Source organism: Prosopis cineraria, unplaced genomic scaffold, assembly GCF_029017545.1.
Source record: "Prosopis cineraria cultivar Desert tree isolate PC_DT_omini unplaced genomic scaffold, ASM2901754v1 PC6, whole genome shotgun sequence".
Taxonomy (NCBI): domain Eukaryota; kingdom Viridiplantae; phylum Streptophyta; class Magnoliopsida; order Fabales; family Fabaceae; genus Prosopis; species Prosopis cineraria.
In genome coordinates this window covers 2,165,810-2,179,413 of record NW_026555337.1, presented here as the reverse complement: position 1 = coordinate 2,179,413, position 13,604 = coordinate 2,165,810, and the positions used below count along the sequence as shown (strand labels likewise).

Genomic DNA, 13,604 nt, shown 5'->3' with positions numbered 1-13,604 from the left:
CACCCTTATTTCTCACCTTTAAACTTACCCATTGAGTTTAATAACTCTTTTTGTTTCCAATAACATCATTAATCATTTTTACTATCATTAATGTCCCAAAAACCTTCTTAATCTCAATTAAAAGCTCATTTGTAGGTATTAATGAGGCTCACCAACTAAAGATGTTAAAACTCATCATCTTTAGGTTTAAATACTCTAAACAATTTTTATTAACTTTATTTGAGTCCATGAGTTCGGAACTATAACCTATATAGATCGAAAATCATCTTCCATTACCAAACTCTAACCACTAACTTCAAGAAAAATGGAAAAGAGAGGGAGATAGGGCTTAGGAAACTTATTTTAGGTGTTTTATAGCACTAAAATACTTCTAAACCACTAACGTGGCAAACCTTAGCAGAGTTTCTTGCTTGTTCTCTATTTTCTTTGTTTTCTATCTGTTCACGACTAAATTCTGCAGAAAAAGGATGTGTGCTGTGGCGCACGCATCATGCGCCATGACACATGGCATAAAGTGGCCCTCTCTCTTCAATTATCATATGTGCACTATGACAAATGTGCCACATGCTGTGGTATGTGGCACATAGATACTTCCTTTGTGTTTTCTCCTCTTTTCGATGCCCGAGTGGCCTAATCTCATTTCGAACCCATAATTAATGTTGAAAACACAACTAAATACAATCATTAGACTTTTTCGGCTACACACCACACCAAATTACTCAATTATCATAATTAAATTTGATTAATTCTTTAGTAATTCAAGGATTAAAATTTGAGATGTTAGAATTTTAGCTTTCTTCCCCTTCCTTCCAAAATCTTTCAACCAAACAGACCCTAAACGACGCTAACCTTGGTGTCCATTGGGACCTTGCACTTCTATACTTACTAATATATATATATATATATATAATTTGAATATTTTATTTAAATATGTCATTTTTTATTATTGCAGTTACCTATTATTCAAGGGCAATTTGACATAGCCGATTAAACTAGCACAACCTTCTTTTAATTGAGCTACATGCTTGTTGGTAATATTTATATATCATACATGTAAAATGATGTATAATTATTTTTTATAAAACACCCTCTCACACTCAATATAATCAATCATACTTAATAGAATAAAATTTGTTATTATTGTTGTTGAAGTAACGGTGTCAATTTCATGTAAATTGGATTGATACAAATAAATAACTACAAATTTATTGTGTTGTAGTTTTAGTTTTAGTATCGCAATAAAACACATAAATAATTAAATTTCATAATGAAATTAAGGATTAGTACCATGTTTTGGCCGAAAGGATTGGTACATTAAAAATAAAAATTGAAGAAGATACTTTCATAAAACAAGAGAGTTGAATTATATACTTAAAAATATTATTGAATATCATCAGTCATATAATTATAGTAAGTTGTATTAACTGTAAACAATAAAAAGAGTGATTATATTTAGGAAAATTTGGGATTAGGGATTTGATAACAAAAATATTTAGGAAAAGGAAACTATAGTTTTTCAAAAAAAAAAAGGAAGAAAAAGTGCAAAATAGGAAAGCTAAAATGCAAAACATATAAAGTAAATACAGATTTTTTTTGAAAAATAAATGCTGAATTTTTATTAGATCGTGTTTTACTACACCCAAAAAAAAACTGCACTTTATCTTTTATATTTTGAATTTACATGTTTTCCTTCGTGGTATTCTGTTATAAAAGTCCAGATTATTTTCGAATTGAGTTTTTAATTGGGTCCTTATCCCCAAGTTTCCCTAAATTCAGACCTCATGCAAAATATGATTGTAATTCTATGAACAGTAAGAGTTGTTATGGCCCTGCCATCTTTCCCCGTTGCTTCCTTCCTTGGCATAGCGCAGGATCAACCTTATTTATGAGAGGAATTATAATTTAATTCTTGAGACAGAGCAATTCTAATATTTATGGTATGTGATATTGTGTTTTTATTAAATTTATTATAGTGAGAGAATAATTTAATTTATTTTTATTTTTATTTTTTTAACATATTTTATTGCCATCCATTCCAACAACCAAACCACTTTATGTTTATCAACTAACTGACTAAAATTCAGGACGAATGAAAGTCAATTATGAAAAGAAGGAGTTGATGACAATCATATCTTCAATAAAATTTCTTAAATAAATAAATAAATTACAAATATAAAAATAAATGTAAATTTAGGGACTGTAAAATTTATAATTAGAATTTGTGTTTGTAACAACTTGAATTAATATCTATAATTTATTTTTAAAAAATTATTAAGGATTTAATCATTAATTACCTTTCAGGATTTTAATCATTTTATTGATATTATCTCTAAAATTTAAACAGGCACTGTACTGTTATAATTTATTACATTAATGGCGTTGAGACGTGACAATTTGATGGATATTTTAATGCAACCAGACAAGACGTGACATTGCAAAATGGAAGTGTCCAACGTGGTAGGGTCTGAATATTAATTAAGATTAAATATTTGTAGTAACAAAGATAATATAGAAAAAAAAGAAAGAAAGCGAAGAGGCTCGGTATTGCTTTTGGATGGGGACGTTGTCGGCAAGATGTACGAGGTTTAGGCCCTGCGGAAACGTGGGTGCTTCTTCTCCACTCATTGTTTTCTTCCCTTGCTCATTATTTTATAGGACTACTTTCTTGGTCATTTTTATAGGATTACTTTTGTTTTCCAAATGATGTTAAACAGTTAAAGTAGCAATAATCATATGATAAAAATATCACGATTTTTTTATAATTTATCCTCCTCCAACTTTTATGTTTTATGATAGCTGGGGTTTTAAAAAATGGCGTGTTTATATATTCCCTCCGTTTTTATATATAAAATATTTTTAACAAATTAAATAAATTAATAAAAATTAATTATTTACTTAACAACATGGTAATGTTTCAACCTTAACTTTAGTTATTATAAACAAAAATAATTTTTAAAAAATAAATTAATAAAAATATTTATCTTTTTAACATAATAAAAATATAATAATTTATTTATTAAAAATATGTTGGTAAACTCTTATATTCAGAGAAAAGAAAAGTATTGAAAATATTTTACACATAAGGAACGGAGGGAGTATGTGCACACTACGTATGCCCTGGGAGGCCACAACCATTTCCTGAAATGTTTGTTCCAGGACGTGACAGTGACACGGTAAAAATTATAAAAACGGGTCAACGTTTTTTAGCCATTTGAGGAAATATTGGTTGAATTTTTCTTATAAAGCAAATTTAATTAACTGTGTTTATTAAATAATATGGTTATATTTTTCAAATTGTTTAAAAAATTTTAATTTTAAATTTTACCCTTATTTGCAATTAATATCCCTCAAATTTTTTAAAATTCAAATTTTAAATATTAAATAATACAAACGTGTCGCATAAAAAATATGAAAGGGTACCCACACGAAAATTACTCTTTGCCCCTAACCACGCTATGGAATTTATACCGTGACGCGTGACCGGAAAACATAAAAATACGACACAAGGGAGAGAAGTTTAGAAATAAGACCACTTTTTATAACTAAAATCAGAATATGAACTTTCCCGAAATGAAAATAAAAAAAAGGGAGGGGGTACGTCGCTGATGAAACTGGCCCAAAGAAAAAAAAAAAAAAAACAGAGAGAGAGAAGGGGGCAGTAGCATCATCTGGTACGTCACGGTCTCATTTGTAATGGTCTTGCTAAAATCAACTTTAAGTTTAAAATTATAATTTTAAAAAAAATTATTTAAATACTTCAATTTTTTTAAATTTTATTTGATTTTCAAAACTCTATTTAAAATACGTTAAAATTTGTTTCACTTTTGAAAATTAATTTTGAACATTATTAGCTTGTCACTTGAAATAATAGAATTATCCACTTAAAATTAATTTTAAAAAAATTATCCAAATATCATCAACTTTATTATAACCAATTTCTAAAAATTTATTCAAACATAATCACATTTTAATAATTAACTTTTTTCATAATTAATTTTTTTAATTGAAATCTAAACACACACTAAATAATGTCGGCCACAGTATGTGAACTGTTGAATTTTGTAAATGAAACAAAATTGCACAAAGAAAGTTTCCTCATAAAATTTATTCTCATTTGGAGCCATCTCGTATTCTCATATAAAGCTCAGGTTCACATGAATCACGCCGGAAAGCTGAGGTTGTTATCTTGTTTTGATACAACTATCAAGATGGCAAAAAGAAAAGATGCAATCATCTAACCTTGGTTCTTACCAATTAATTTAGATCCCTGTAGTATTTGCCTTTTTGGTGTAAATAGGAAGTCATACTTTAGGTTAATATATTATTTGGTCTAAATAGGTAGAAACGGTTAGATCTATAGCTTATTTTTCTTGTTTAGCATTAAATCATTCACCGTCTGAAAGCTGTATTTGGCTGGACTAATTAGTTTATGTCGGGCAGAACCACACTTGTATCTATGACTTTGGATAGTTAATATAATATCCAAAGTTTAAGTCCGACACCACTAATTAAAATGACACAGTTTACTACCAAGTCACGTATTTGTTAGTATTTATGTCCTTTTTTTTTTTATGCACGTTAATATACTATTATTTATCTATTACTTTTTATTCTACAAGTATTAATATTATTTTTCATTCATAAAATCATCTTTTTCCTTAACTTTTAACATTTCGTGTCATTATGTATATAAACAGAGGCACCAAGAAGGTTAAAAATAGGAAAGACAAATAGCAAGGACGAGAGGCAGATCAAGTAAACCCATCAGAAGCAGTTAAAGAAACAACATCATCAGCTAAACAAAACAAAATTGAAATGATAATGCCTGACGAATTTTAAAATTCTGCAACTTGGAAGCATAATAATATTAAAATGATAATGTCTGGCCTCTCAACTGTATATTTCGAGGAGATTAAGATGCCAAGTTTAGAAATAAACAAAATTAAAGTGGAACAGCCATCAGTACAGGAACTACTCATTATTTGTGTACAGCAACTAACGCTGGTTACCCCAATGCTCAAAAGTTAAACAAGCTTCAATAACATAGTAATAGACAAGGTGCACAAGTCATTTGGCTGTTTTCTAATTTCTGTCCGAAGTCAGCCTGTTTGGCGTGGCAGATGATTCACGTTTCAAATAACCAAAGCAGCTATACCGACAAAACAGAGAGAGAGAGAGAGACACACACACAGACACACAGGGCATGACGGCAGGGCCAGAGATAGGTTCAGTTGGTCCAAAAGAAATCACGATTCAATATTATATGGCTAAAGAAAGAGAAGAAACCTTAAATCAAGTGGAATCGTTGGATTTTTGTCTTGACTTAAAAACCAATACCGGAAGCCGGTATAGCTTATGCCTTTTTCTTCTGGTTAGAGCAAGGTACCAAGTTTAATAAATGATTAAAAACCTTTATTTCCTCAGTTCTCTCAAATAAAAACAATAATGTCAAATGACTAGTTCTCGATGACAATGCCAGACTAAATAGTCTCAAAGTAAGTCGGGTCATGGTTATACAAGGGAATTCTCTAGCTTTTTTTTTTTGTTTGGACCATGAGAATTTTCTGGTTATTGAAAATCAGAGAGGATACGAGGTTGATACAGACCTTTGATTAGCCACACTTTCAAGTTAACTGTAGTCATCATACATCATTACAATGTAAACAAACAAAACCTTAGATCCAGCATAACAAACCTCAAACATTTTGATTTAAAAAACGAATAATTGATTTAGCAGAATTCAAATGACAAGCCCAAGGATCTGCAGAGGCCTGCCCCATCTATGTTTTGGAGTAGAAAGGAGGAATGCATTAATCAATCAAGGAATACACACGTGAAACAGAAACAGTACAAGATGAGGAGATTAAGCTGGGCCATTAAAAAAAATAATGGACAGCGTTTATGGCCCCGATGAATAATAATCCATAATATTAAAACATAATTCTTCAGCAGAGAAAGATTCGTTGTTGGCATGGGCCCGCCCTTCAATACAGTTAAACCCTACTCATCCCTGCAAGGCCGCGCATGCTTCACATTAATCCACGCGTCCCACGACGCTTGGTTATATATAAGAATATACCCACTTATCATCTTTTACCGTGGCGTTTAAATAATTGAATTGATGAATTTATATTTATATTTAAAATTCACGTACTTAACCGCAATATTACAGTAATCGAACTGAAAAAGGAATCCACGATAAATCATCCATTACCCACAATAAATCTTCCGTCATCTAAAGATCAAATGATATTTTGAAAGTCCCATGTATCAGTGCATTGGCATAAGTAGCTTAATATTATAAACCATAATATAATGCAAGATTCTGCCATTAAAAAAAAAAAAAAAACACTACGATGCAAGGAAAAAATATATAGGAAATCTCCAGCTCAAGAATGAAAAAATACAAGATGCCTACACAACCCTAGCAATATAGAAGCATCTAAAAATTAACTTAGACAACCTTATATCATCTGAAAGATAATGGATTGCTAAACTGTAGACAGCCTTTTCTTTTCAAGTTACGAATATGGTATTATATTGCCGCGCCGTCCCATGCTTTCAACAAAAGCAGACAATCAACTAATTAGAGCTACTTTTCCCCTTCAAATCTGAAGAAAGTGTTTTGGCCTGCATATTTTCCGAAGATAAATTAAAAAAGATGGCACAAACATTTCACCCATATCAAATTTTCATCTGCGCAGGAACTTTTCCTACAGAATGAAGGGGAGGAAAAGAAAATAAAAACTAAACAAGTAATGGAAGCCGGCCACTACATCTGCACCAGTTTTAATGCCCCGAGCAGGTTTCTTAGATTTATTAGCAACGAAAGCTCAATAACAAACCTTGGAAGTGGATTGTATTTATATCAGACCCTTTCAGCTCCATCCCAATATCGTCCAGAAGGACTATCCCTGATGAAGTTATGTTAAACCGGAAAGCCAGAGGGGGGGATATGGGAGATTTTGCCAGCTTAATAAACCTTTCACCTGCGAGAAAACAAACCACTGAAAGTCAAATATTTACAACAGAAGAGTAATCATATAATATAAACAATAGTTGGTTTTTCAAACAACGGAAAAAAATATTTTCAAATATCATTTCCACAACTTTTAAGCACAGATTATCAGAATTTAAATCAACAGTGAAAAAAAAGTCATCCATAATGATTCCTGTCTTACAAAATAGAATAACAATTAACACCAAAGTATTAATTTCTCGTTACAACTAGTTAAGTAAAAGATAATATACAAGAGTCCATGGAGAATTTTAGAACAGCAATTATGCCTCTGAAGAATCTGCGCGATCACATCTTACATGAGGAGCAGGATTTTCCTTATAGTAGTAACCTAGGTTCACATAAACGGACCTGATTTAGCCTCAAGTACAAGGCGGATGGTCACAGCATGAGCCCAGCTAATTCCCAGAGCAGCAACAAGGTGAGAATCATATCTAGGAGAGTTGTCTTTCTTTCCAGCATCATTCTTTGCAACTTCAAACATAAAATGATGCATATAGCATTGGTAAATAATTGGAAGTGCTGAGAATCTAAGTTTGCCTTCGTACCTTGGAAGGGATAGAGGCAAGCTTCATCACCAATTTGAGATCTTACTTGATTTGTCACAACAACTGGAATTCGCGAAAATTCAGCGAGTGACCTAGGAAGGTTCCAGATCAGTACCACCCACGGGAAGAAACATTTTCCCTCTTCTAAATATACCAGAAGAGTAACAGTATCTTACTTGATAAATGAAACATGCCAACCCAGTTTTTGTTGTCTAGAAGCTCCACCCTCATCTCTGTGCAGAAAAATTGACCAATTTCACTTCAGAACAAACAACACTGCGTTTTGAACCCTTCATATAATGGTTTTATGCTTCTGATCAAGATCAATTCAAAATATAAACATTAGTTTGTAGGCCAAGTTTGGACCAGAAAAGGCAATAAAGGTCCCTCATCAGAAATAAAATATTATGCTGATAAGAAGCTCAAATATATTTCCATGAAAAAGAGAACAAAAATGTTGATATATAATTTCTAGACATGAGATGTCCGGGAAGAGGATCAGACCAAATTGATCATAAATTTGAGGAGCTTTTGAAGAGATCAACATTTTCATTATATAATTCACAATCATCACGAAGCTAGACTTACCCTAGAGCAAGAGCAGCCATGCTATCAATGATGAGCAACTTCACCTGTTGCTGGAGGAGTGATAGCTTGATCTGATGCAGACTGTTAAAATGAATGCAGCACATCGTACATTGAACAGTTTCAGTAATCTTAGTATTATGATCGGATCTTTTGATCTAATCAAAGACAACCTTGACACAGTACTTATCATCAAGAAATTAGGGAAAGTTGATTAAGAAGAAAAAGAGGAGACCAATGAAATCATACTATTGAAAGACTCAACTATGGTGAGCATGACATTGACTCTCGACCTCTGATTATACTAATACTATAACCACACACTATCATTTACTTTCCATTCCCTGCCAAATAACAAGTTGTTTGACCTACAAGGTTGTCCAGAACCCTTACTGCCTCTTAGTACGTACTACATATCAGTAATTTGTTTCAATTGCTGAAAAGGAAAAAAAAAGAAAGAAAAGAATGATACGGAATGACCACCTGCAACGAGATATATACCATACCTTAATAGAAGCTTAATTATAAGTAACAAGCAGAGATATTTAATCAATTGCAGACATTGAACTCTACAGATAATCTAGTTATTTATTTATCCAGGGTAAAAGCAAAACTTAGTCTTTTGCATTCTTAACCCATCCTGCTAAATTTGTTTCAATTGATAAAAAGGACAAAAAACAGAAAGAAAAGAATGGTATGGAATGACCACCTGTAACGAGATATATACCATACCTTGATAAAAGCTTAGTATAAGTAACAAGCAGAGATATTTAATCAATTACAACCATCGAACTCTGCAGACAATTTATTTATTTATTTATCCAGGCTAAAAGCAAAACTTAGTCTTTTGCATTTTTCATCCATGCTGCTGAATTAATAATTTGAAATTTTATTGGTGAATATAAATAAACATTTTGGAATTTTTTTTTCCCTTGACATTCTCTTAAGATTGCAGAGGTCTAGGTATCTTTATACATTGCAAACACCAGAAAGATCCCATATTTCAACATATTGATATTACCTTATAGATTTCACAATCCATTCCCTTACCATTAACTTCAGAATCTTTTGCATTTTTATCCCATCCTACTGGATTAATAATTTGAAATCCATCCCTTCACATTCTCTTAAAAGTTAAAACTGCAGAGGTTCAGTTTTTTGTACACAGCCAGGCATCAAGTTCTCATCTTTCAACCTCTTGGTATTACCTAGTAGATTTACCATCCACTTGCCCTTCCTTACCATACATTCCAATGCCAAGTACAAAATTCGCACCTCTCAGTGAATTCAGAAAGTGAAGTGGGGCGCAAAATTAGGATTCTGCCAGCCATCTGCAATGTGTTAAGAAGATAACTATCTGTAAGTCTCTAAAGAGACTAGCAAGTTCACCTGGGACAGAAAAGCCAGGAAAAGATATTTTGAGGGGAAAAAAAAAAAGAACCCACATACCTCCTGTGCCATTCCTTTCCTGTGAAATATTTCAGGAAAATTCTTAATTCCAATCTCTATCAGTCTGCAAAAAATAAATTCATAACCAAAATATATAGCATTTTCTTATTGGAGTACATAATAAGAAATTATATCACATGATTGTTTCGTGTCTGCTTCAATAACCTTTTAGAACTGAATTTTGACTCAGCATCTATATAGATTACTCGACCATCTAAGCCTCCACATGTTGGCGGCAAAGAGGCTAGCAATGAGAGCTTCAAACAAAACTGCAATGTAAAATTTGTCCTTCCAGATCAATGGCTCCTGAAAAAGTATTAACAAACCTATGGCATTGTTGAAGGCAAGTATAAGAATATATTTGACGTGCTTATCTCTAAAAGATCAAATGACACGGCAAATATATTTCCACATAACAAGCATCAGTATATAGTGTTCAGAATTCACAGATAATGCTAATCAAGAGGACTTAACTAGTCCTGACCAAGACTTAACTGCTATATATAATTACTAAAAAAAATACACCACCCTTTCTTTTCCACAGTGAACCAAATGTTTCAGTTCTCCACAGATTAAACACCAAGAAAATTTCCTCAATGTGAATAAACCTCTTATATTTCTGTTGATAGAAACCTTTTATCCCATTGACTGTGCCTTTTGTCATGGAGCGATTATCATGAAAACAGAAGAATTATCTTTAACTCAAGTCTATCTAGCGTATGAAACAACTCAGTACTAGCTGTTCAACCACCCAGCAACTTTAAGGCCAGATTAAAAACTTGACCGTTGTGTTGGAAAGCGTCTCTATACCTATGTCCCCAGCTTGTAAGCTTTCTTTGTTGATCCTTTCAAGCAACATAATTACCATGATAGTATTCATTATCTTGTACAGTAGAAGAGTCACTTTACTAACCTGAGGCACTTGGTTTAAATTGAACATAAATTGGTTATATGTTCATCAGACTCGTCCATCTGGACACAATGATTCAGAATAGTTGTTACCAATTTCCATGGAACTACCCCTATGAAAGCATAAGTGGAATCTTGATTCTTGACTATACTGCAAATTTCTATATCAAGGTGTAGTATGACAAAAGAAAAAAAATCTAAATCCTTCATGCACTTCAAGTCCACCATTCATAAGGCAGATGTCCAAGATATTCCTTGCAGAGATACCCAATAACAGATTAAAACAACGACCTGCGTTTTGCCAATTCCAGCTGGACCAACCAACTCTGTCAAAGCACCAAATGGTATACCGCCACACAAGGCCTCGTCTAGTCCTTTCAAACGAGTGGGAAGATGACCAGCCAAATTTTCGTGTTCTACTCGATGCTCCATCAGATACAAAGCCTGGGAACACAGCTGAAACTGGTCACTGCTCAGATGCTTAAACCAAAAAGGGGGAGGGAGGGAGGGAGCGCGCATATTACAGTGTGACATGGTGGACAAACAGCTTCACTAATGTGTGCTACTGCACATATTACTTCAGCCAGCCCAACGTCCAGCAATTCCATCAACTCTAATTCAGTGAGAGATAACGCATCCTGTGATTTTACCAATACAAAGTATAATGGTGACCGGTATGAACTGTAAAAGACGAAGGATGCAAACGAATTGGCAACTAAAGGGCGTGAGTTATATTCGGAATACTGAACACGACTAAGAAAATCGAAATCGGAATTCGATGAATAGTGATTTTTTATGCAAATTTGAACAGTTGGCGACGAGTTATCAGTTATTCTGGGCGGGCAATAATGAGAAATTGTAAGGGGAAATAGAAGAAGCAGAATACGAATTAAAAGCGCAAAATGGCACAATAAATTAACCTTGGCAGTGACGATGTTACGAGCAGCAAAGATACTAGCGATCCATTTGGGCAATCCCATCTCATTGATGAGCTTGTTCGCCATGTGTCCCTCTAATGTTTACCTCTTTCCCGCGTCAAGCGTAGAGTTCGCGTATTCCTTGTCTTCGGCACGAATCGCACCCTACAAAGTGTGCACTGAAGAAAACTGCATTCCACGTCACGGGTGGAAGAGATAACTGTGGAGCCCTACTTGTGTTTTTGTTACTTCTTCTTTTTCTTTTTTTAAAAAAATATTTTAGTGCTTTTATTTTTAAATATTTTAAATTTATAAATATTTTAGATCTTTTAAAGTCCATAGACTTTATTTATTTAGAAATTTAAAATATTAAAAAAATATTTAAACTTAAAATATCAAAAAAAATAAAAATTATAAAATGTAAGTAAAGTGGAGAAATTTAAAATATTTTTTTAAAAAAATGACAGACCATAATAATTAAATTATGTTACACCTATATAGCATCTAGATGTGATTTTTAAATATTTAACTGTAAGTTAATTGCTTACTGTCTCTAACGATTTTACGTTATATAAAATAATTGTTTTTATCCAATTTACTTTTGAAATTAAATATCATCTAGCCAGAACAAAAATCCTAAATGCGAATCTTAGTGGTTAGTACTCCTCAAACACAAGCAAGTTTTTTTTTTTTTTTTGGACAAAACAAAGTCATTTTTATTGATCACCAAAAAAATAAGTACAAACACCAATAGCCAAAATTAAGAAAAAAAACACTCAAGAAAACCTAAAAAGTACAACCTAACACCAAAAAAAAAAAAAAAACTAACAAACACAATCAGAGCAAAAGTAACATTGGCCAGCCAATACCACTTCTAATCTCACAACCAAAAGCATCGCTGTTGCAATTAAGAGCTTCATCTAAAAAAAGATTGGCAAGAGGGAACGGAGATGTTGCCGCCCAATTCCAAGGACACATCCCCTTTAATGGCCTCACGGCTGCCTAGTCAGCAGTTTTGTTCATTGATCTGGGAATCAATGAAATCTGCACATTAGCAAATCTACATAGCTTAGCAGCAATATCCTCCACCACAACCTGACTCTTCCAATCACATAAGTCAAGCCTTTTCTCTAATGAGCTCCTAGCTAGAAACTTACAATCAGATTCAATCAGTACTAGCCTACTTGAACAAATATCCACCATACTTAAAGCCTTTCGCATAGCCAAAGCTTCAGTCATTAGAGCAGAACTAGAATGAACCCTCCCTGCAAATCCATCAATCATTCTTCCTTCGATATCCCGCACTACCACCCCAATTCCTGTACTTCCACTCTCCATCTGATAAGAACCACCCACACTGATTCTAAATTCCAACCCACTTCTATCAGCTCTTATCTTACCCTCTTTTGATCTACCATTTTTCTGCAGTTCGATGTTAAAGCCGTTCACTTTCCAAAAATCATTAACCAATTTTAATGCATCAACAACAACCCTAGATGGCCTGAATTCTCCTTGCTAGAAAATCAGCCTACACCTTTCCTTCCACATACATCAGCGCAAAGTAGCAATCATTGCCTTTTCAAATTCACACGTAATGCTTTCCTTCCCAACAAAACCGTATATCCATCTTTCAAACCTGTCACTCCCAGCACTCCTAGCCAACAGAGCCAATAGACTTCCGAACCAAACTCTTTGAGCCCATTCACAAGTTAAGAGACAATGCTTAATCGACTCACTATCAGTTTCACAAATTCTATAGATAGGAGTTCTATACATTTTCTCTTAACTATAGCTGCCTCTATAGTAATACCACCAGTAGCAGCTATACACAAAAAATGCTTCACTTTTGGGACCACTTTAAGCTTCCAAATTTCCTTCCATAAATCATCACCCACTTTATATGAGCATCCAGTCCGAGTATGTCCATTATCCTTCTTATTCAACTTGATCTTCACATATCCCGACTTTACTTCATAATTACCATTTCTACTTCTACTCCATCTCAATTTATCATCAATCGTGGCACTAGGCAAAGGAATTTTTCTGATAGCTTCTACTACATTCTTTAGTAGCTTGTCAACCAAACTATATAATTTCCAAGCACCATTAGATATGATATCAACTACCAACTTGCCAGATTCTCTTTCCTATTCAGAAGCAAAAAAACTAAATCAATCC

The 13,604-nt window shown here is 33.2% G+C and overlaps 1 protein-coding gene across 2 annotated transcripts; it reads right to left on the bottom strand.

Moving 5' to 3' along the window:
- Nucleotides 1-5,762: 5,762 nt before the first annotated feature.
- On the bottom strand, nucleotides 5,763-11,612 carry LOC129313558 (DNA repair protein RAD51 homolog 2). Of its 2 annotated transcripts, none has more exons than XM_054956784.1 (12): nucleotides 11,430-11,612; nucleotides 11,034-11,147; nucleotides 10,801-10,953; nucleotides 9,766-9,869; nucleotides 9,601-9,664; nucleotides 9,427-9,482; nucleotides 8,155-8,235; nucleotides 7,743-7,799; nucleotides 7,567-7,658; nucleotides 7,370-7,492; nucleotides 6,846-6,989; nucleotides 5,763-6,630 (listed from the first exon to the last, which is right to left on the bottom strand). In XM_054956784.1, exons 1-12 carry the CDS (start codon nucleotides 11,511-11,513, stop codon nucleotides 6,593-6,595), a joined length of 1,110 nt encoding a protein of 369 aa, XP_054812759.1. In that variant the 5' UTR covers nucleotides 11,514-11,612; the 3' UTR covers nucleotides 5,763-6,592. The 2 variants fall into 2 exon arrangements, with proteins under 2 accessions (XP_054812759.1, XP_054812760.1); XM_054956785.1 differs by having other exon boundaries at nucleotides 9,601-9,619.
- Nucleotides 11,613-13,604: the final 1,992 nt, after the last annotated feature.